This window comes from Gavia stellata, chromosome 5 (assembly GCF_030936135.1).
Source record: "Gavia stellata isolate bGavSte3 chromosome 5, bGavSte3.hap2, whole genome shotgun sequence".
Classification (NCBI taxonomy): Eukaryota; Metazoa; Chordata; class Aves; order Gaviiformes; family Gaviidae; genus Gavia; species Gavia stellata.
Genome location: NC_082598.1, coordinates 29,461,659 through 29,485,029, shown reverse-complemented (window position 1 = coordinate 29,485,029; position 23,371 = coordinate 29,461,659). Strand labels below are relative to the sequence as shown.

General features: G+C 37.6%; 2 protein-coding genes across 3 annotated transcripts in view; both read left to right on the top strand.

The window, feature by feature from the left end:
* Window positions 1–2,592: 2,592 nt before the first annotated feature.
* CNGA1 (cyclic nucleotide gated channel subunit alpha 1) lies at window positions 2,593–7,201 on the top strand. Its single transcript, XM_059818097.1, is given in 7 exon segments — window positions 2,593–2,704; window positions 3,004–3,074; window positions 3,447–3,472; window positions 3,577–3,678; window positions 4,599–4,706; window positions 4,848–4,954; window positions 5,784–7,201. Coding segments are annotated over 7 exon segments (1,944 nt in total).
* A 2,805-nt stretch (window positions 7,202–10,006) lies between these two features.
* NFXL1 (nuclear transcription factor, X-box binding like 1) overlaps window positions 10,007–23,371 on the top strand; it is a 48,192-nt gene continuing 34,827 nt past the window's right edge. Inside the window, exons 1-11 of one of the 2 annotated variants that reach the window (XM_059817546.1) lie at window positions 10,007–10,166; window positions 11,564–11,734; window positions 12,089–12,198; window positions 14,395–14,528; window positions 16,203–16,381; window positions 16,549–16,710; window positions 16,816–16,916; window positions 18,164–18,278; window positions 18,629–18,753; window positions 19,720–19,842; window positions 21,217–21,307. In XM_059817546.1, coding sequence (XP_059673529.1) covers window positions 10,007–10,166; window positions 11,564–11,734; window positions 12,089–12,198; window positions 14,395–14,528; window positions 16,203–16,381; window positions 16,549–16,710; window positions 16,816–16,916; window positions 18,164–18,278; window positions 18,629–18,753; window positions 19,720–19,842; window positions 21,217–21,307 — 1,471 coding nt within the window. Of the gene's footprint in view, window positions 10,176–11,563; window positions 11,735–12,088; window positions 12,199–14,394; window positions 14,529–16,202; window positions 16,382–16,548; window positions 16,711–16,815; window positions 16,917–18,163; window positions 18,279–18,628; window positions 18,754–19,719; window positions 19,843–21,216; window positions 21,308–23,371 lie in introns of both variants that reach the window. The other variant, XM_059817545.1, reaches the window with a different exon arrangement.

Here is a 23,371-nt window from a genome sequence, read left to right as displayed (position 1 = left end):
CTGAAATATTGTTTGAAAACCCTCTATAATACAACAAAAAAACGCATTAAGGTGAGTTCTGGGACCACTGAGTTTAATGAGACATTTTCTACTGTTCCCAGTGTCGGGCTTTTGTCACAGAAATGTTGTAACCATGGTCCCCAAAACAGGAACAATTACTGTGTCTGTTCAACTTGCACTGCGCACGTGCTGCATTAGCATTTCTGTGTGTTAGACTCAAGCATTTCAAAACTCCCCACAATTTGCTTTAAGACTAATGGGATTTGAAGATATTCTTGTGCTACATATCCTGACTGACCGACAAGGGAAACAACCTGGTGCAGTAGTCACCCAACATTCAGATTTAGTATTTTGAGACTACAGGGTAGTAAATACATCCAATTTCTATGCCCACTTAATGCATCCAATGCTGCAGTAAGATGAAATCTCTAGTCCTGCCCCAAATGGCAGCTCCTCTTTCCCAGCAAGTTCTACGCATGGCTGCCACGTCTCCTTCGGCAGAACACAAAGCACCCCACAGTGCTTCCACTTACAACAGACATTAACAGAGCCAGAGAAATCTGTTTATTTACAAAAATGCACAGAAAATCCTCTTTACCTGAAGAACAGAGCATGGTAGCAGATACAGATTTTTCCCCAACCTCTAGGCTACATACTCTGGAGGGGTGTGGATTTTTGTACATGTCCTATTTTACCACACTTCTCATCATCTTTAACTTTTAGTACATCTGCAAATCAGTATGTCCAGATAGCACAAAGTCAAAGATGGGGGGTTTTGCTCTTGAAACTAAAGAAGACTCAAAGAGCAAAGATAAACATGAAAAATCAGTGCCTATGTAGAAATGCTGGTACTAGGAGTCCTAATGTGAACTGACTGGTTTAGAGCCCACTCTGTTGGAGGAATGATTTCCCTTGAGATTAATACATTTGCATTTGTCTGGTGCTGAGTGATTGGAAATGGTTGGACACAGCTTTATTTTGCACCATTATTTGTGAGCTGTGTGGACTCCAGTGTGGCTCTGTGGAGGATATAGGTTAAATCAGGATGGAATTTTGTGTGCCGGCATTAGCACAGCTTTCAGAGCACCTGTAAGCAGACATAAAGCTTGCTTAATTCAACCTGTCGTACTTACAATCTCCACACTTTCAAACACAATTTATCCTTGGAGTAAGTCAGTGGAAATCCTGTTACAGCTTTTAGGCTCCTAGTGAATCTAACCTAATGTTTACCATGTCTTAGAAACTTAGAATCTCTTTATGTGACATCTTAGATCTGATACTTGCTCTTAAGCATTTAAAGATGGACCAGCAATGCTGGACTACATTTAGGACTATTTGTGGAAGAACACATCTTAATCTTCAATCTTTATCCTTCTGTTTTGTAGAATGTTGTATATTGCTGTATTATTTTTTGCACCATGTGTCACTCATGTCTGATGACTACTAGAAACATCGGTTTTCTCTCCTATTTCGTGTGTAGGAATAGTCCTAGTTTCATCGACTAATAAGGAAAGTCACATAAGTCTGGGAGTAGTGTGGCAGCTGTATCATCCTGCTTCTCTTTTGCAGTGTGGTTGACTACAGAATGGAAGTACTTTCTTTAAGTCTGATTCATTCTATGGCATTTGACTTCACTTAGTGGTACAGCCACTCATTTGTCAGTTTGTGGCTTCCAGACATCTCTCTACTCTGTTTTCACATGCACAGGGCTATTGTCACTGCAGTGGATAGCATCTGGTTTATAATCTTATCTAAATGGCCCTGCCAAGAGCAGATCACACTTGTAGACACAATTCATGCCCAAAGAGTTGGCAGTCTCATTGATGACAAGATATAACTCAGAAATTGTAAGAATAGTGGTGAGAAGGGAGAGCAGAAGTTACGTACACTACAACATTTTCAGTTTTTTTAATATTGAGATGAACAAAACAGACATGAACAGCCACTACCATTTCCATGTAGGTATTTATGTCCAACTTGCTCTATGAGTAAGGAGTACTTGGTATATACTCATATACTCAGTACAACATCAGTCTTTAAGTTCCCAGTTACAGAACCTACTGTTTGCTCTCAACAGAGTATAACTCCCAGATGTCAGACATACTGAAATTTCTTTGGACATACAACCAATGGATGCTTCCTAGTCTAGTTTTCAGGATGTCACCTGTGCATGAATCTACTTATCCATCCTGATACAGTAAATTATGAGCCTTCGGTTCAAAATCAAATGAAACAGCAGTAGACATTTCAAACACAATTGTCTAAATATTTTCAAAGTATGTGATTAGGCTCAGGAGAAAGACCTAAATTAATGCTTCCTCTAAGAGAAAGATGCGTTCAACATTCTCTTTAGCGGCAGTTGCCTGGTCATTCAGCACACTGAAGCACCCACAGCACCCTTTCTTGTCTGGTGGGAATGTCATGGGAGAGAGGAAACTGGAAACACTTTTGTTGGTTTGGGGGGAAGCAAGGATATAAAGGATTCATCTTTAGAAAAACAAAAATTGCTTGTTACTTCTGCTAGTTGTGAAATTACTTGATTCTTTTTTAAATCAGTCTTCTTCAATAACCCAAGGAAAGACAAACTTGACCATGAAGGTAGGAGTGATTGAGACCCATCACTCCCATACAATTGTTCCCAGTGTGGTAGTACAAGACACCAGTGAGGACCCTGGACCGATGGACAAAGGGGAAAACAGGTATGTCAAATTTACCATTTTGCATCTGTTTGGGTTTTTTTCTTTGATAATTTGGATGGGATTAACCAAACACAGATACTTGCCATCATCTAATTTTCTTCACCCTCTATTAATAAGTAAAGTTTTAAAGATTGTGATATATTGCTTATTATAGATATTTAGGATATTAGAATCCGTCCTCTTTCAATTTCCTTACATAACTTAGCCCATGATTAAAATGGTGAGAAACAGTCTGTGACAATTTAGATTAAACGTTTTTTTGTATTTCAGCAGATATCATGTAACTGTGTTGTTTTGCTGCTCCCTAGGCAACGGTATCTACCTGGTGCATTTGCACGCTACAATATTAACAACAATAGTAATAAAGACGAGTAAGTATCTTTGCCATTTCATAAAATGAGAGTACTGCAATATTGGTTGTTTAAGCAGCAATGAAAAAGAATTATATATATCCAATAATTTCTTTATAAACAGTTATGTTGTTCGAGTAATCCCAAAAGAGACTGCACGTACATTTGAACTTCATGCGCATCAATTATGATGATAATTCTCAATACCAAAGTTATTAATTTAAAATAAAAGTAGTTCTATGTGAATACAATAAGCAAACCAGTTTTTGAAGGCCAAACACCTAAGTATAATGTTATCCTTACTGAATTCAGATTATGATAATAAATAAATGTGGAAGCAATGGCTATGTGCATCCCTATATGAGCCTATCATATTTTTCTTTTCCTTAGAGAGGAGAAGAAAAAGAAAAAAGAAAAGAAGAGGTAAGACAAAGAGTAATAATACTACTATTTCAAAGACATTAATTTATTTCCAAGTATTTTTTAACTTAGTCTGTAACAACTGAAAATGTAAATCTATTTCTTAGCAAGTCAGAAAAAAAAAAGGATGGAGAAACACAAAAGAACAAGGAAAAAAAGGAGAAGAACAAAAATAAAGATAAGTCCAAGAAGAAAGAAAATAAAGAAGAGTAAGTATTTTTCAGTTAGGTCCTGTCTATGTTAGTCCAATAAAACTGCTTTTGATGTAAAACTGAATCCATTCATGGACATTCTGTAAACAACATGCTTATACTCTAGTGAATGAGTGTACAGACTGCTGTTGTTCTCCTTAGAGTAGAGTTGTTCTGATTTAACTTCATATGTGGACAACCGAAATATGCATGCATGGAATTGATCTGAAAAAATTAATCAAGAAAAATCTCCTTTGGATTCTAGTTAGTCACTATTTTTTGGACAACACCCTGCAGCAAAAGATGTAGCCAGTGTAAAGCAATCTCTTCTGCACATAAGGGCACCTACGAGAAAGTAAACTCTTCTATAATCTAGAAGTTCTTGCTTTGCCTTTTGCTTGGTAAATTCATAATTTGCTGGGCAAGGAAGAGAAACTTAAAATAGTGCAGTAGGAACTTGTGTTGCATGATTTCACATTCTTTGGTTTCTTTATGTAAACTATGTCAGTATTTCATCTTTCTCAGAGCTAGACTTTTGCCAGTGAGAAAGACATGATTTACCTCACTTATTTAAACATTAGAAGTCACATAATCATTTTATTTTTTGAAAGATGATCAAATCAATTATCAGACGGGACAGTTAATTGGGTAGGAAACAAATTAATTTAAAAAGGTTGAAATTACATGTGCCACTACAAACTGAAGTGAGACTGCCAAGCTGATTTTTCTCAGCAAAATTTAGATTCTAAAGTTTGCATCCCAAGTCGCACCTAACAAACAGCTTCATGTTCTCCATGCATTCAAGCAAGGAAGCTTACCTTTAATAAAGACCATTTATTTTTCAATAACAATTTCTGGAATGCTTCATTCCTCAAAAATTATTATGTGTATTTTAAGTGTCTCATTAAATCTCCTTTTTTTTCCTGCCTATCACTTAGGAAGAAGAAAGATATTTTCATTATTGATCCAGCAGGAAATACATATTACAACTGGTTGTTTTGCATCACAATGCCTGTCATGTACAACTGGACCATGATTATTGCTAGGTGATGTACTCCTTTAATGACTATATAAAACTTCTGGCAAATTGTAAGATCCCTAAATAGATAAAATTTATTCATCACTGATTTCATGCAAGTATTTAATTTTCATTTAATGGCAATTTACTTTTGTCTTTTCCTATTCAGAGCCTGTTTTGATGAGCTTCAGCACGATTACCTAGTGGTATGGTTTATTATTGATTATGTTTCTGATGCCATCTATGTTGCTGACATGTTCGTACGGACAAGAACTGGTAAGTATACTCAATGATTAATTATTCCTTTTCATGTATTTTTGTCACGTGTTTTAAAATATTCAGAATACTACTACTCTTATTATCTGAGTATCTTGATGAGGTGCAATAGCGAAAAAGACATCGGGTTAAATCTCTGAAAGACTGCAGTCTGTGACCTGTAAAAATAGGAGAAACTCTGATGTATTACTCAAATACATAAAGCCTGAGGTAAGCTAGGCATGAGGTAAGCTAGATACAAGCTGTTCTGCCTGCAGCTGACTCAACCAGACGAAATAAACATGCGATGCAGCCGAGAATCAGGGGTTCTGAAAAATGAGCACCTAAATCTGTATTTTGTATTTAAGGAGATTCAAGTATTTGCTTGCTTTTCAAGACTGTTGAGCAAGCAAGACATCCAATTAACTTCAGCCGCAACTGTTTCTGTTAAAATCTTATCCTTCATCCAGAGCTATTGAGTAGATACACTCAATATGGAATTGAAATTCCCATATTCAAATTCTTTCCCTCATTAACCACCCTTCCTATAGCCTGTGTAGTTTTTTGGGCTTTTGGGTTTTTTTCAGATGTTCACCATAGTGGAAAAGTGGAGGGAAAGAATCATAGCAAGAAATGTTTAATTTTCAAAGCTGTATAGTTTAGCTCAAGCTGAACCATATAGCACTAAGTTGAATATTTGGAAATAAGAAATTGCTTATTGAAAAGTAAGAGAAGTTATGTACCATCTGGAACTTGCACCCAAAATATTTTTTGAAGTAGATTAGCATTGACATTAAACACAACACAGTTGAAGTCGTAACATTTTTTATTATTTATAATTTGATTTTAGGTTACCTGGAGCAAGGTCTTCTGGTGAAAGAAGAGCAAAAGCTTCGAGAGAAATATAAGACATCTTTTCAATTCAAATTAGATTTTCTGTCAATCATACCAACTGATCTCTTATACTTTAAGTTAGGACTGAATTACCCAGAATTAAGAATAAACAGACTACTCAGAGTAGCTCGGATGTTTGAATTCTTCCAGCGAACAGAAACAAGGACAAACTACCCAAATATCTTCAGGATCTCTAACCTTGTCATGTACATCGTGATTATTATTCACTGGAATGCCTGTGTGTACTACTCAATCTCAAAAGCCATCGGATTTGGGGCTGACACATGGGTCTATCCCAACACCTCCGATCCTGAATTTGCCCGTCTGACTAGAAAGTATGTCTACAGTCTCTACTGGTCAACACTGACGCTGACTACTATCGGTGAAACACCCCCTCCTGTACGAGACTCCGAGTATTTTTTCGTGGTTGTTGACTTCTTGGTCGGAGTATTGATTTTTGCTACCATTGTTGGTAATGTGGGCTCTATGATCTCCAACATGAATGCTGCCAGGGCAGAGTTTCAAGCAAGGATTGATGCTATCAAGCAGTATATGCACTTTCGGAATGTGAGTAAAGACATGGAAAAAAGAGTTATAAAGTGGTTTGACTACCTGTGGACAAACAAAAAGGCTGTGGATGAAAGGGAAGTCTTGAAGTATCTGCCAGATAAACTAAGAGCAGAGATTGCAATCAATGTTCACCTTGAAACACTAAAAAAAGTTCGGATTTTTGCTGACTGTGAAGCTGGTCTGTTGGTTGAACTGGTTTTGAAACTCCAGCCGCAAGTATACAGTCCTGGAGATTATATTTGCAGAAAAGGAGATATTGGACGAGAGATGTACATTATCAAAGAAGGCAAGCTGGCAGTAGTTGCTGATGATGGAATTACCCAATTTGTGGTCCTAAGTGATGGCAGCTATTTTGGAGAAATCAGCATTCTTAATATCAAAGGTAGCAAAGCCGGCAATAGAAGAACAGCCAATATTAGAAGTATTGGATACTCGGACTTGTTTTGTCTGTCTAAAGATGATCTCATGGAGGCTTTGACAGAGTATCCAGACGCAAAGGCTATGCTGGAAGAAAAAGGCAAGCAAATCCTAATGAAAGATGGGTTGCTGGACATTGACATTGCAAATTTAGGAAGTGATCCTAAAGATTTGGAAGAGAAGGTCACCTACATGGAAGGAGCAATGGACAGATTACAAACAAAGTTTGCCAGGCTGTTGGCTGAGTATGAAGCTGCTCAACAGAAACTGAAAAAAAGACTTACACAAATTGAGAAAATATTGAAGCCAGTTATAGAGCAAGAATTTGCAGACTTAGAAGAAGCAGATCCATCCACAGCTAAACCTGGAGTGTCAAAAGTGGAATAAAAGACTGGAGGTTGCCAATAAGACTTGGGGTCAAATCCTGCATGGGGGTGAATACATTAATTTCTAATCTTTGTAGGACCTAACTATTAATTATGAAAAATTATTTGTTGCAGAAATGTCACTAGTTTCCTACAAGCAGCACATGTGTGGCAGGTTTTGGAAAGAAACAAGAAGAATCGAGAATGAAGATGGAAGATAACACCTTGCTTTCACACAAACAGGTGGTATTATCTGCTAATGCATTATGTACTCTTTATGTTAACACCATTCTACAGAAAATGCATTCAATCTATATACAGTCATATACTGGCAAATACTGAAAGTTTTGCTGACTATTTTAAAATAATTTCTTCGTGTCTACTTATGGAAAGAAGGAAAGGTTTGGTAACAATCATATTATTTGAAGTCAATATAGGCATGAATCGTGATATTAAATTTGTGTATAAACAAACACATTTTAGTATCTATTGATTAACATAAGGTTAATTAAGTATGGGATATTATTTAAATACTTAGGTATATCTATAATGCAGATGTGAGTACTGAAGGCTGTAAGATTTGGAAAATATTATTACTTCATTGGCTCCACCTTGGCTGATTTCTTGAAATGGAAGTGGGCAGTTTTAAAAGATCTGCTGTTTTTTCAGGATATTACGTGCAAAGGCTGGAATAGAGAGGGGCGAAAATACAACTTTTTGCAAGCATCAGTGTGGCAAATATGGATGGCTCAAAATCTAGCTGTTCTTTCTACAAAAATAACAAATACATAATATTGAAGACTGTTCTGCTCCATGTAATTGTATGGCTGCTGAACATGGACTATCAAGTTTTTAAGATCTGTGCTTAAAAATTTTTATGAACCTAATGTAACAGTTGTGGATGCTGGCAGAGTGCAAGAGGCAGACATGACAGAAAGAGGCCAAACTCTCCCCACAGCGTCTTCTGAGGCTGCTGTTGGGGAAAGAATACAACGACTAAATAGGTTATTTTTTTCATTGATAGTGTATTTATTTCTTCTGTTCATAACTATGACTACGATAGTAAAATCTACTGTTTCATATGTCCGATATGTTTTCAACTGCTTTAAGAAGCATTATCTCCTTGGATCTTTTCCCTAATTTATGTCTTTTTCCATTGGCAAAAATTGATTTTATTAGTTGTGGTCTCAGCTGGGTATTTTCAGTTGGGTATTTTCAGTAGACTTTGATCACAGCTACTTAACGTTGGAAAAGTTTGATGACAGGGAGTGAAGAAAGGGACTGCAAGGAGAGAATGGATAATTCTGTATTCAGGGCAATTTGATTATCCTGGGCAACTGGACTGCCACTCTTAAAAAATATACATGTAAATATTACTATCACTTGATAATATCTCTATACTTTCATTCTTCTCCTTGATAAGATGGAGATAATATAAATCACATCTTTTGTAAAGTGCATTAATTTCTGGGTGTTTTATTTTTTGTAATATTGATAGGTTTCCAGAATGCCAGAGATCTATAAACGACTCCTTATTTCACTGCAAGCATTAAATGTTATAAAGTAATTAATGCATAGGATATCTATGGAACAGCAAGGTTAAATGTAAATATGAAACAGCTGTTCATTCACTGTTGATCCTGTGCGTTGAATGACAAATGGCATAATGTGCTGGTGAGGGGAAAGACTATGCCATCATTTCATTAATGACTCTATCCTTGCACACAAGAACAAGCATTATTCTGGCATTTAACGACACTGTAAATGTTGGACTTTGCAATCAGCATTCTTCCAATTCAGGTCTTGAATATAATTTGCAATCTGTATGGCAGCAGCAGCCTATAGGGCTGCGTCGTATTTCACTTAGGAAGCAATTTTCTCCTTTGTTGAAGAGTTTTAAGACTTTGTGTTAGAGAAATGCGTGATATGAGTTTTAATTAATAAAGGCAGAGATCTACTGTTTTTTCTTTTATTGATCCTTCAGTCTACGACACAAGTTGTAGTCACTAGCTGCCTATTTCTTGAGAATAAAAATTATTTTAAAACAGAAAACCAGACTTGGCCTCCAGCAGTTTACTATTTTCAGACTCTTAATTTGAAATCTTGTACTATTTAACACTTATAAACACGCACTTGCTGAAAAAAAAACTAAATGCAGAGTTTCCTGATGGCAGAGCAAGACAGAACGTGTGCTATCCGAAAATCTCACTCAAATTTAAATTATTTCAACTTGCATTTATTTATCAGAACTTTTCAGGAGGCACACAGGTTCCTTAATATGTGTTTCTGTGCAGTAAAAGCTGGATACTACTTCAGCAAAGTTTCCAAAGACGCTTTTTAAATCTCTGAAGAAGAGCTGGGAGGTAAAGGCACCCAACGGCCGCACGCTGCAGAAGCGGCTGCCAGAAGAAGGGCTGAAGCCATCGCTTCTGCAGCCGGCGCGGCAGGCAAAAAGAAATTCAGGCATTTAGTAATAAAGAGATGCCAGCCTGGAGATCAGCAAACACCTTCCTGATTTTCGAGCGCGGAACAGGCCTCCCCCGGCCCCTCTCCGCAGCGGGCCTCTAGCAGCGGCCGGTGCAGGCCGGGTGTGGGAGTCCCCCGCCGTCACTTCCGCTCCGCCCCCGCGGGGCGCGCTGGGAGTTGTAGTCGCGCTGCCGCGGGAGCTCACCGGCGTCCCTGCCGCCTCCACCGCCGCCTCCGGACGGAGGGGCCGGGCCGGGCCCGGGCGAGAGGGAGAGACAGCTCGCCTCGGGGCGGTTTCAGCCGGTGGTGTGAGGAGGGGTCGGCCTCCCTCCGCCGCCCTTCGCTCACTGGCGGGGGAAAAATGGAGGCGCCCTGGCGTCAGGGCGGCCGGGGCCGGGGCCGCGCCAGGCCTGGGGACGGGCTCGCCGCCCGCGCTGTGGGGGCTGCCCGGCCCCCGGCCCCGAGGGCCCGCGGTGGCGCCTCCGTTGCGGCCGCGGGGATCAGCGGCGAGCGGGCCAGCGGTGAGTGTCGTGTCCTTCCCCCCTACCCTGGCCCGGCCGGGGACTGCGGCGTCCCGGGCTGGGGAGCCGGCTGTGGCCTGGAGCGCAGCCGGGCCTTGGGGAGCCCCTGCAAATGCCGAGGCCGAGGCTCTCCCCGGCGTCGTAGGGAAGGGAGGTGGGGAGGCTCGCGTGGCCGGCCGGCCCCGGCCCCGCTCCCTCCTTGCTGGGCGGTAGCAGGCTGGTGTTTCGCCATGTGCCGTCTCCTGCCTGCAGGTACCTTCTGGGGGGAAACGCGGAGGCCTCGGTCAGTGGCTGGGAGCTCGGGGGCTGTGTCCTCCCCAGGGTGCACAGTCAGTGCCCTTCGAGCAGAAGAGTAACTCTCACGTAAAGGATGAAGCAGCTGTTTTTCAGTACGATCGGAAATATTCAGGAGAGTGCTGCCTGCTAGGGACAAACGTTAGGTACTCCAGTCAGTGTGCCACATTGCCCCGGTCTGGAAAAGGTGCGGCTTTCTCATGCACGAGGGTTGCTGTGAGTACAAGTTAATACTCATGGAATACTTCGCAGGTAGAGAAGTGCCAAATACTGACCTCTTTTAAGTGGCAGCATAGTTTATTAAGGAAAGCCCTAAAACTAAACTTGACGGAACCCCAGTAAATATATTGGGTGCAATAGTCTTATATGGAAAATTAGGAGGTACTTAAGACCTGTGATTTGCTGAAGACCTTTTTATCTCCGTGGTATGTTACCTTAAAGGCACCTTGGTTTATTATGAACTCTGTTTATATATTTTTTTTTTTCTCGTGAGAATCTTTCTCTATTTCACATGCAATCACTTCAAAAAAAGCTTGTATTAAAATACCCTGTCACTTTTAATGTTGTTGTGAAATAGCATGAACCAACTATTGCAATAAAGACTTGTTGGATAGAGGGAGATCCATAAAAGTTGTAATTTAAAAAATACTGAATGCTGGGAGAGGTACCTGAAGGGTATCAGCAAATTATAACAATGGCTCTTGTCAAGAATTGCCTGAATTTTTCTTTTTTTTTTTTTTTTCTTTCTCGTGCTATGAAAGTTGTGTTTGTGTGGGATGTGAGTGGAGGTGGTTTTTTTTAAGTATTCTTTTAGTAAAGCATCATTATAGATGCATATATTCCAGTATGTTTGATTGGATTTGTCAGCAGTAATTGACAGATAATAATGCCTGCTGTAAATTTTATGGGTAATGCACCAGAAGGAAGAAAATACAATTTATCTCTTCTTGTGTTGTATTGAAAATGTAGTAATGTACTGCCCTTAAAAACATAAAATCAGCAAGCTCTTTAAAGAAAAGGACAATTGAAACTATGTAGAGCTGAATGTGGTGTTACAATTAACTATCACAGTATTAATCATCATTAATCTGTTCTCTTAATAGAATTATCTTCACAGAAGAAATTTGATGAAATTAAGAAGGCTAATCAGGCTGCAGCAAAAAAGCTAGTTGAAGACCAATTTAGCTCTTCGTCTGAAGATGATGATGAAGATGCTGAAATAAAACAAGGAAAGATTTTGGCCAAAACATTTACCATTTACACCAGTCAAACTGGTAATTTTTTTTCATTTATTGACTTTTATTTCAGTATGAAAGCATAAACAGTGCTGTATTATTGGCTATGTATTAGAATATTTCGATAATTGGAGGGAAAGCACTTTATTCTGATGTCTTGTATTAAAAATATTTGTTCCCAGCAATGCATGCTGGCAGTACTACTTTCCTTTTTATGCAGAATCAATGGTATAGTTCTGAAACTGTCTTAAGTACTTCTAATGATGTGATTTTGTAATAATAGATGACTGGCCTCTGTTAAGAGAAAAAAACAAACTTTTACAGCAGTCTCAACATGTACAGAATAGCAGATCAAACACTACTGATTGCTTTAAAAATCTTTATACATTAAAGATGGAGATGCAAGTGAACTGGAACGTACAAGACAGTACATGAATGAAGCTTTTCAGTCAGGGGCTATGACATGTCTGATCTGCATTGCTTCAGTTAAAAGGAACCAAGCTGTAAGTATTTTACTGTAGTCTTTTAGAATAAAGCAAATACAGCTGTCTGAATAACTTGTGTTTAATTATATTACTAAGGTAATTCTTGGGATTAATAGTTTTAAAATGATAGAGTACTAAATGCAACATTCAGCATCTTTGGATTTTTCAAACATTTGAAGTGCTTATATATTCGTAGCTTATAATCAGAATATGTATTTTTTTGACGTATGTTTGTTATTGTAATGTAAAATAGTTGGTTTTAAATTTTAGAGAGTAGCAGATGAAAAAAAGAAGTGCAAGAAGGCCAGTGCTTGCAATGGTGTATTCAATAACCTATGTTGTAGCAAAGACCAAAGCAAGAAATACTAGGAAGTTAGGAAATATTCTTGTTAGATTTATAGCAAGGGAGCTAAGATAAGCTTTACTACTCCAAATGCTGATCAGGTTAAAGAGAAGGGTGGCCTGTCTCAGAAGATTGTCTTATTTTATATAGGTAAATTTTTCATGGGAGAGATTTTGGGACAAATATTTTTCACTTTTATTGTTATGTATCAACTTCCCTGTGACGTTGACAGGCCCAACCCTGTTTCTGTTACAGTTACTTGAATCAAATACATGTTTGCAACTGTATGTTTAACATTAAAAAAAAAAAAAGTTCAGGAAACCTTTAACTTCTTATGCTACATGTACATGGACTACAAGTATCCAATTAAACTGTGGTCATTAACATTTTTCAGAAAGAAGTGCCATATATTTTGTATGAATTCTTAACATATTTAATCCATATTTTTTCAGACCTTAATGTATATGTTTAGCTTGATTTTAAAGTTCTGCGTCACTTGATACAGTTAATCTCATCTCAGCAGAAGTGAGATGATTTGGCAACTTGGAAGTCTTCTTTTATAATGCAGTGGTTTGTTAGTTATTTTGAATCTTACATTTCAGCCAAGTGTGTGTGTTTTCTTAATGTCTCCTGTTTAGCTTTAGTTTTGGGAAGTTAGTTACTGTACGTTTATAAACTTACGTCATTGACTTTGTCCTCTATAAGTTAATGGGGAAATTCTCCTTGTTTTCACAGTATAATTTTATAACAATGTCATAAGTTATTAAAAAAATGAAGATATTCAAACTTAAATTTTCTGCTGCATTTCTCTTACCAAATTGTTATAGTCATTCTAAGCTGACAAGTTAGGACATCAATATGTGGAAAGTACCAAAATCATAAAACTGCGTTTCTGTTATTTAAATTGCTTTTCAACAGCAGGCTGATATTCTAAGCAAAGGATTGTGATTTCACTCCAGAGCTGACAAAGAGAAGTATATTGGGAACAAGAACATAAAGGTTTAGTGATGGAGACAGGATACTGGCAAAATCAACTTTCTCTTAGACACATTTGCTTTTAATTCTGTTCAGTTTTATGCCTCTTTTGCTCTTTCAACAAAAAACACTATGTTGAAAGCCACACTACTAATCAAATCTTTTTCTTACTAGCATTGTATGTAAATCCTAAAGTTTGAAAGGGGGAAAAAATATTTTTAGTACTTTTACTACCAAGATGGCTAGAGACCAAGAGTATGGGACAGGGAGAGAGGTGGAGGGAGAGCTGGGCTTGTTTAGTCTAGCAGAGAGGAGGCTAAGGGATGATATGATTGCAGCCTCTGTCTCCTTGGAGTTGTGAAGGTGGCTAAAGCCAAAGTCATCTTTGTGGTGACAGGTGGTGTAATAAGGGGCAATGGCACAAACTGGGGCTTGGGAGGTGCAGATTGGATACTAGGAAAGTAGCATGATGCTTGGAGCAGGTTGCCCAGGATGGTTGTGGAGTCCCTGTTCTTCAGGATTTTCCAACTTTGCTAGGCAAAGCTGTGGCTGAACTGAGCTAAGTTGGCAACAGTCCTACTTTGGGCATGAGGTTGTGCTTACGTGACCTCCAACAGTGTGTTTAAATCAACATTTCTATGATTATGTGAGTAGTTTGGGCTCCATAAGCCTTGGCAAAAACTTCCCATAGCAGCAGGAAATAAGATTATAGGTATGAATCTATAACAGTAAACCTGCCTGTATTAATCTAGCAATAGGTATAATCTATCTTTGGAAACCCATTTTTTAAATGGAAAAATACCAAGCTTGTATTTCTTTAGGTATTACGGATGTTCATCAATGGAAACAGAAAGAAATGTAATATAAAGCAATTGGCACTTGTATCTGCTCTTTAGGTCTGGAGCTGTTGTGGATGCTTTTGTATATTTCACCTGGTGTGTATCCAGAAATGGGCCAAAGACAGCCTTTTCCTTGTGTCTTCTCCTTTGACGGATGATGATTTTGGGAAGAAAGATTATCCCTGGCCATGGTGAGCTCTTCATGGTACATTTAGATAGGTACTTTTCTTGTGAAATGTATGTGAACTGGAGTTATTTTAGAAAGGAATGGTACTTGTAAATGACATGCACACAAAAAAAAAAGTTTAGAAGACTGACTTTTCTATTGTTTTTCTGAATCATTTTTAAGTTTTCATTAACGTGATTCAGGAATATTTCGCAGTGATATTAAAAACCTGCTGCATCAAATTTGTTTTAACCTCTGAGAAGGTAACTTATCTATTGTGTGTCTCAGCTTCTAATATTTATTTCTGAATGGCTTTACGTACTTGTCACTTTTAAAATTGGCACCGTGAAATAAGTACAATTTAAAAAAAAAGTTCTATAATACCAAGATTTAGGGATTTATTTTTTTTTTTTTTTTTTTTTTTAGTCTCTGTGTAACTCAAGCATTAAAGCCAGTCTTGTAGTTTTACATGAGATTGTATAAAGAAGAAGGTAATATTGTGGCTGCATGAATAATGAAGCTTGCTTTTTCAGTAGGTTTGTGTCTGAAAGTTCAGTCAAGGTTTCTCTGTGCATGTTTGTTCTATGCTTTATTTGCCCACCTACTTTTATGTGGAAACTTGTAGTATCTTTGAGATACAATCCTCTATGAAATTTGGTTGAAAGTGCCTGGTGGATTCAAAAGCTTTATTAATGTGGGATCTCAGAGAGCCGGTTTGCTTAGAAAATAAGGTATAAAATTGTTGGCTCGCAGCATCTCGAGTTGATAATGCCTGTCCTACTATGAACTAGTTTTGTGTTTAAGCATAATGTTTATAATGAAAAAATGTCAAGGTGAATGGTATTTTATTTAATGTTTAAGCACGTGATAAAACTGTGCAGTCACTATGGAGAAATGGTTTATGGCCTGTAATGTATTACGGAGGACCAAATTGACATTTTATTTGGTAAAAATGAGTACATAGGTCTTTCAAAGCCTCTATTCTCTGAGGAGGAGCTCCTTGTCTATTGTCTTTTCCCAGTGTTTGTTTCTCCTTCCTTGTGTTGCCTCCCTCGTCCATGGCTTGCATCTGAAAGCCTTTAGGGCCTGTGACACTAACAAGTTCCAGACCTTTGGTGCCTATCTACCTTTAGGAATAATACGTTTTTTAATATCTGATACCATGAAGGGTAACAAATAAAGGTGTGCATCGTATAATATCTAAGATGCTGAACTGATACAATCTAAAATCTTTCAGATAAAATTTTAATTATTATGCATAGTTTTAATAGCATCACAAAATCTTGGTTTACATAGCTTGTAAATTGCTGCTGGTAAAAACGTTATTTTGATTGGTTCTGTGTAAGTAGTTTAACTCTTTGTTGCATACATTCCTGTGCTATAAAATAAAAATTGTTCTGTATGCTTGCTACAGTGATTTTTTTTTTTTTTTTTATATTTTATTAGAGAAAAAAGATTGCAGAGATAGGACAATTCCTTAGATATTCTGATGAATGTATTGTAAAATCTGACATATAATATACAATAAAGGTCTTGCTATAAATTTAATGATGTTGTTATTGGTTACAGTAATTGTAAAAGTGTTTATTGTTAGCCTGGTAACAGTCTTGGGAAACTGAAATGACAAAAACTGCATTTCTTTTTAAAAAAATATTCAAAAAAATTGCTTTTATTTCACTCCCTTTTTCCCTTGTTGTAGTCCAAAATGTAGGTTTGAATACAAACGGTCTGAAACTCCCAGTAGGTATTACTGTTACTGTGGAAAAGTGGAGAATCCAACACTGGACCCGTGGCTGGTACCTCACTCCTGTGGTCAGATATGTGAGAGGGAATTCAAACCTTCTTGCGGTCATAAGTGTTTGCTGCTTTGTCATCCAGGTAAATCCATTGCGTCCCTTGGTTGTGCGACCTGTACTTATGTAGCTGTTACACGGTTTTACTTAAAATCCGCTAACTATATTTAGAATTCTCAGAATAAACCAGATGTAGTCAAGGCTGCATTTGCTGACTGGCCATTAGCAAGGTATTCTTTTTCCTGTACTTAGGACCCTGTCCACCTTGCCCAAAGATGGTCACAACAACCTGCCACTGTAAGAAAGCTAAACCAGTGCCCCGAAGGTGCAGTGCCAAGGAATGGTCATGTCATCTGCCTTGTGGACGTACATTGCTGTGCGGTCAACACACTTGTGAGAATTCCTGTCATGCAGGTAGACCTGCCTTCTTAAACTTCAGAGGAGTACTTGCTTTAATTGTTAAGATACATCATTCTTTTGCAATTCCTGTTCTCAATGTCACTTTGCAATTACATGCAGGAGATTGTCAGCCTTGTCCACGAGTCAGTAAGCAACGATGCATCTGTGGAAGACAGACAGCAGAAAGACTTTGTGCAAGTCCTCAGTGGCAGTGTGATCAGGTATGTTGAAACTGTCCTTTTTAGCTTATTGCTCATCTTAATAAAATTTGATTGCTCAGTGTATTAAGAATTGGAAAAACTCATTCAGTAAGAAAATAATTTTATTTTTTAGGTTTTGAAAGTGCAATCAAAAATGTAAGCAGCAGTGTTTGAGAATGGATCTACTCGGTGTCCCAGTTCATTTCTGACAGTAGTTAAAAAGTCACTGTTCTGGAATTGTGCTAGGGTTAAGCTAGCAGTGAATTTGACTTTGTATAGTCTGTTTTCTTGTACTTGAGGTTGAAATTTCAGCTGCTATCTTCGAAAATAAGCATGAAACCACAGCTTAGTAGATAAGAGTTTCATGCTTATTTACTTCTAGTGACTGTAACAGAATGAAAGCTTTGTGACTCATTCTTTGAAGTATATTTACAGCTCATTCTTAGGACCAAGGCTATGGACTGACAGACTGTAAAAAATAAAAATAATTTCAAAAATTAAGTGGCAGGGGAGAGGTTGCACTGGGAGGTACTTGGTCATTATGATCCCAGTAAGAAAGGCACTCAGCCTGTGTAAAGTAATCAGTTAAAATGCAATTTATTTCCGCTAACACTATAGAGAAAGGGAGTATAATATAAATAATAGCATGGCCCTTTAGGCGCTGGGAACCCCAAGCTGTGCAGCATTGAATGGGCCTCTGATTCACATGCAGCATGCAGTGCAGAGCCCATCTGTAGGAAGGGTTACCCCATTTTGGTCATTGAAGCGATTGTAGGATTTTGTTACAAGAAACCAACTCTGTTCGTCATTTCAACTGTCAGAAAGTATGTTCGGATGAGAACTTCTTGCTGCACTTTTAGATAAAGGCAAGGACACGCAGGTGGCATAATCACTGGTACCAAGTGGGAGCTGCCCCTAATCTCATCTGCCACAATGAGTTTATCCTGTGTCCAAGGGGTAAGTGCAGCACAACACAGGCCTTAAGGCCAAGCTGTACGTGCAGCACAGCACAGACCGGGGACTACTCAGGTTAACTGTTATGTGAAGCACTGACTCCTCAGTATACAGTGGTCTTCCAGTCAGGATCACTGCAGGGGTGATCAGTTTTATTTGGCAAACTCAGCGAGTATAAGACCTATTAACAAAATTCAGAAAAAGTTAAATTCCATCCAGATGTCTCTTGCCCCTAGTTTTTCCCCTGGGGTTGCTTTGTCTTGGTATGTAGTTCCGTTACATTGCATTCACTTGGTTTCTCTTGATTTTTTTAGGTGTGTGGGAAACCTTTGCCTTGTGGTAATCACACATGTGAACAAGTTTGTCATGCTGGTCCCTGTGGAGACTGTCCTCGTTCTGGGAAGAGGTCCTGTCCATGTGAAAAATCAAGTAAGCTGCTTTTTTTTTTTTTTTTTTTAAAAATAAGATAAATTAAAAAACAAGTCATCCAGTCTTTGACAGTCAGTAGTTTAGGTTAATTCTGCAGGGCAGGGTCCATAAAAAGTTCTTACAAACAGTGAACTGTGATGGCTTATATTAACTTTTTTGCATAATTCTTTCAAAGCTTTATTTAGTACCAGGGGTTTAATTGGTGGTGTGAGTAATTCAGTAATTCTAGAGAAGCTTTTAAAAAAATGAGAGAGAATTGGCATTTGAAGTCATGTTACACAGTGAATTTTTTTCTAAATATTTTGGGTTTTTTCCTAAATGTTTACTTGTACTTCTCTCTCCTCATCTAGAGTTTACATTGCCTTGTACAGAAGATGTGCCCACCTGTGGCGATAGTTGTGACAAAGTTCTGGAATGTGGCATCCATAAATGTTCACAGCGCTGTCATCGAGGTCCCTGTGAAATATGCAGACAGGTTAGTCTTACTGTAGCAGGGTCACGTTTTGTTAGGGTTTTTAAACACTATATGCCTGGAACAGTGCAAGTCTCCTAAGGAAAATGAAATCATATCTATCACAAAATCTGTGACTTTCTATTCACTAAAAGCAACACAGTTTTGCCCTATTCCCCCCACCCCAACACAGTTCTGAATTAATAGTTAAGCATTATGTATCTGAATTGAGGCATGGATGAGGGTTTTATTGTCTTGGGTTGGTTTTGTTTTGTTTTTTTTAAATTAATTATGCCCTGAAAGACACTTAATTTTTTCCCCAGCTCTCCTAGCTTCCTTGCTGCTTTGTCTTATTACACTATTTCTTCATTAGTGAAATGGAAGATTATGTAACATAACATTATTTCCTTGTTAATAAGAAAATAATATTTTGCTCTGCTCTAAATATCTGTGGAGCTTCTGTGGTCTGGCCTATAAAGCTGTTTCTCTGTCTGCTCTCAGTCATCTCCTCCTGAACCAGCTTTGGCTACAAAGTCTATGGTGAAAGTAGTTAGCACATGATAGCTGGGGTGAAGGTCAGATAAATCTACTCACCTGCTTCTTAAATTATCTCTGTACACAATGGGTTAGTCTAGTTTACTGTGCAGGAGAGGTACTTTTTTGTATGAATTTGTTTTGCATTTACACTTGACATCTTGCATTACACATTTGAGTGGTTCCCTTGAAGTGGCTTCCCATTTGGTGAGACCAGGGCTACAGTGAGGTGCCATCTAGAGCACAGTGTTTCCAATACTGACTCACGGTCCCCAAGTGGTTATTGCACAGATAGGTCATCTGCTGCTAGCATATGATATGCTTCCTGTTGTGATAGAGCATTGCAATGTTATTCTCCCATGAACTTTTTTTTTACAGCTAGTAGTAGAATGTTTTATTTTCCACTCTTTTTGGTATGAAAAAATACCCTCCTTTTTTCCCTATCTTGCTGTCCAGGAAGTTGAAAAACAGTGTCGCTGTGGAAAGCACACTAGACGCATGCCGTGTCATAAGCCATATCTGTGTGAAACAAAGTGTACTAAAATTCGTGATTGTCAAAAGCACCAATGTAGGAGAAAGGTAAGTGTCCAGAGATGATCTTTCTCAAATGTATGGTTTAGATAACCTTTTTTTTTATTTAGATATAATATTTTATATATAAATCACATCAGTCTGTTGTTCCACCTCATGTTATTGAAGAGGAGTTTTCTTCAATGTCATTCAAATTAGTTTGCAGTGTACCAAAATTCTCTGAACAGCATGTCACCAAGAAAAACCCAGTAGCCTTAAAAGCTGGGAGGGGATTTTGACAACTTTCCAGTTCCAGAAGGCAGTTTTGCTTTCAGATACTTGAGTAGTTACTGATGCTTTATGCATTCTGGAGTAGTTAAATCCATTTATTTCCTTACTTTGTAGGAAGAGTTGGGCATATCTCATAACTTTGTAAGGGACATACTTTTATTTTTGACAATGCAGCATTCCACCCCACCTTCTAATATGCATCACTGCAAAGAGCAGCGTTCTGACAATTGGGAATTTGAGTTTTGTTTCCCTTCTCATTTGAAGTCAAAGGAATGATTGATAGCTCAGACCTATCTTTTCAGTTTATTGATTCAAGAAGGCCTGAAAGTTGCCTGCTATGTGTGAATTAAGACATTATGAAAGTTGGACTTCTTACCACAAAGAGGCGTGAAAATACAGTTTTATTCTTAGGTATTTTTGAGTAGTATTATTATGACAGTGAATTCAATTTATGTGAAAAGATGGCAAAACAAGTAAATGCAATCTTGACATCTTTAATTTATGATAAAAAATCCAGGTTTCTCTTCCTAATTGCCATCCTTCCTTATACAATTTGGAAGGAGGGTACCTTTCAAGTTAATAGAAAAGATGGGGTTCTCTCCTGACCTGGCATCCACCAATGTGGTGGTGTTGTGATGTGTTCTGATTCTTCCATATTACTGCTCTATATAAGAACAGAAAGTAGATAACTGATCCTGAAGTTATCCTGAAGTTTTACTACATAAGTAAAAGGTGTTTAAAACATTTTTGTGCCAGAGACGATATAGTATAAAAGTGGAAGAAATTGCAGAGTAATGGGGCAAACTGCTGGATATCCTATGTGTAATCTTCTGAAATTATTTTGGATTAAAATATTGTAAGAATTTGAACTTTTAAAATGTTCTTATGCTTTTTGGAAGCCCTCTGCCTTTTTAATGTATTGAAATGATGCTTTCAAATGTGTGTTTTCATTGTGTTATATAATCTGAAATTTTTAAAACAACTTCACAGATGACCTCCTTTGTATACCTGGCATGAATTTGAGAAAATTTGACTAAATTGCATGAATTTTTTTTTTAAGAAATATTGAAAAAAAGAGATAGTAGAAGAGGGCAAATTTATACCAGAAATGTCTAAGTTTTCAGTTATATACAGTATGCTTTTTTTTAATAGTGCTGTTCTGGAAACTGTCCACCTTGTGATCAAGTCTGTGGGCGGACTCTAGGCTGCAGAAATCACAAATGTCCTTCAGGCTGCCACAGAGGTAAGAATAGGTGAAGGATCCCCATAGTGGTGGAATATTATTTATTTTTGCTAAGCTTCGTGCTTGCATGACTCTGTGTGGTGCTTAATGAATTCTCTCCCTTGTTTCATGTGGGCTTTTTGTGGGGGCAGTGTGTTTGAAAGGGTTTTAGTGCTAGTTAAAGCTTAAGGACTTACATAATGACAACCTGAGTTTTTACCTGGTAATTTTGCTTAGCATTGTTCCTCTGAAAATGCTCTGTCCCCTTTCCAGCTGCTTAATTGAAAATCCATAGCTTGACTTTTTTTCCAAATAATTCTGTTCACTGAATATGCATAACAAAGTCCAACTACCTATAGAAGTGATTGTGCTGGTTGAGTCTGGATGGTTTTTAAAAATCCTAGAATACAACGTGTGATATGAGTGGGCTTAAAAAAAAAAGTTGATGAAATTTGAATGTATATTAGTATCTTTCTGGTAAAAGAGAAAATAAGAACTTGTCACTGACTTAATAAAGGATAACAAAAAAGTTTACTTCTGCATCCATTGACCTTGGTTAAAAAGATGCTGAAAATGGCCAAAATTACATGCCAGCTTTTATCCTGGCCAATTGCTTTGACATTCACTTGGTAGGGGATTAAACTGGAATGACTGAATAAGTGACTGCCCTCTCAGCAGTTTTCCCCACAGAAGCTGCTGTCCTGCTGAAACAGCAGCTGAGTAGCCTATGTAATTTCCTGTAGTACTCTGGACTATAAATTGCAACAACTCAGGAAATAATTCACAACTTGTTCAGCCAATCTTGCTTTTGAGGCAGTGATTCTTAAGAGCACAGGTCAGGTAAATGTGGTAGTTGTCCCAGTTAACCTGCTATTAAATCTGTCACCACAAACTAGTGGTTTGTTTTTTCTCTGTTAACTGTGCCTCTTCTCTTCTTCCCCTTCCTTTCTTCTCCCTCCCCCATGCCCCTCTAAAATCCTGTAAATACATAATTTTTTTTTTTCTTTTGGTACTGTGAGAAGAAAACTGGTAACATTGTTTTTCTGCATTAGTTTGGTTGATAACTAAATCATAGTATAAAATTCTGGTTGGAAAACTAAGGAGCTAATGCTGCATTATAGGATAAACTTTCACATTGAATAGCTGTTTATATTTGATACTGCTTGCATCTTACAACCTGGCTAAAAGTGACAATGATTTCTAATAACTAAAAGCAGTGTAAAAATAATAAAGCAGTGCCTATAAGAAAACAAAAACTAACTTTAAGAATGTAAATGTCAAATGTATACACTTTAAAGTATGTAATTTATCAAAACAGTACAATTGTCAGTATTTAAGTGCTAACTTTTGCCAAAAGTTGCATCTAATGAACCTAATAACTATGATATCAGATGATAAATTTAGAAAAGAAAATAACTTCTCTGTGCTTTACAAATTGTACTAGATTGTAATTTGTTAATATCTTGTCAGAACATTTTAAAATATTCCTAATAAATGCAATGATTTTGATTTCAAAATATTTATATTCATGTGTTTCTCATTACACACCAGTATTTTAATAGCTGCTGAAAGTTGTTATTAATTATTTTATCTTCAGTATGTAGTACCAGGTCAGGTTAATTTTGCAGTGAGCTGCCAGATCTCAGCGACCACTAATTTTAAAGTAAATAGTATGCGTCCTAGAAAATAACTTGCCAGATCAGGTCCTTTAAAAGGTACCTGATCTCAGAATTATTAGAGGTTGCTGATAATAAGCACTTGGCCTTTAGCAGGGGTTCCTGAAAAAAAGTAACTTAATCTATTCTGTTTGTGGTTTGATTTTTACATATCTTTTTTTCTTAAGTGTTTAATCATGCTTGCTGAAATTTAGAATGTGTTGCCAGGGAATAGAAATGTTTTGTTTCCTACTGTAGTACATCGTAACACTTGATTTGAGAACAGTGTGCTCTCATCTTAACTTCAGGCTTATATGTGATCTCTGCCCTTCATCTTTTTGAGAATGTAGGCAGTTGTCTTGCTTAATAGAATAGTTAAGTAAATTGTACACATATTAGCCACTCTGGGCAGCATAGCTTTAGACATTCT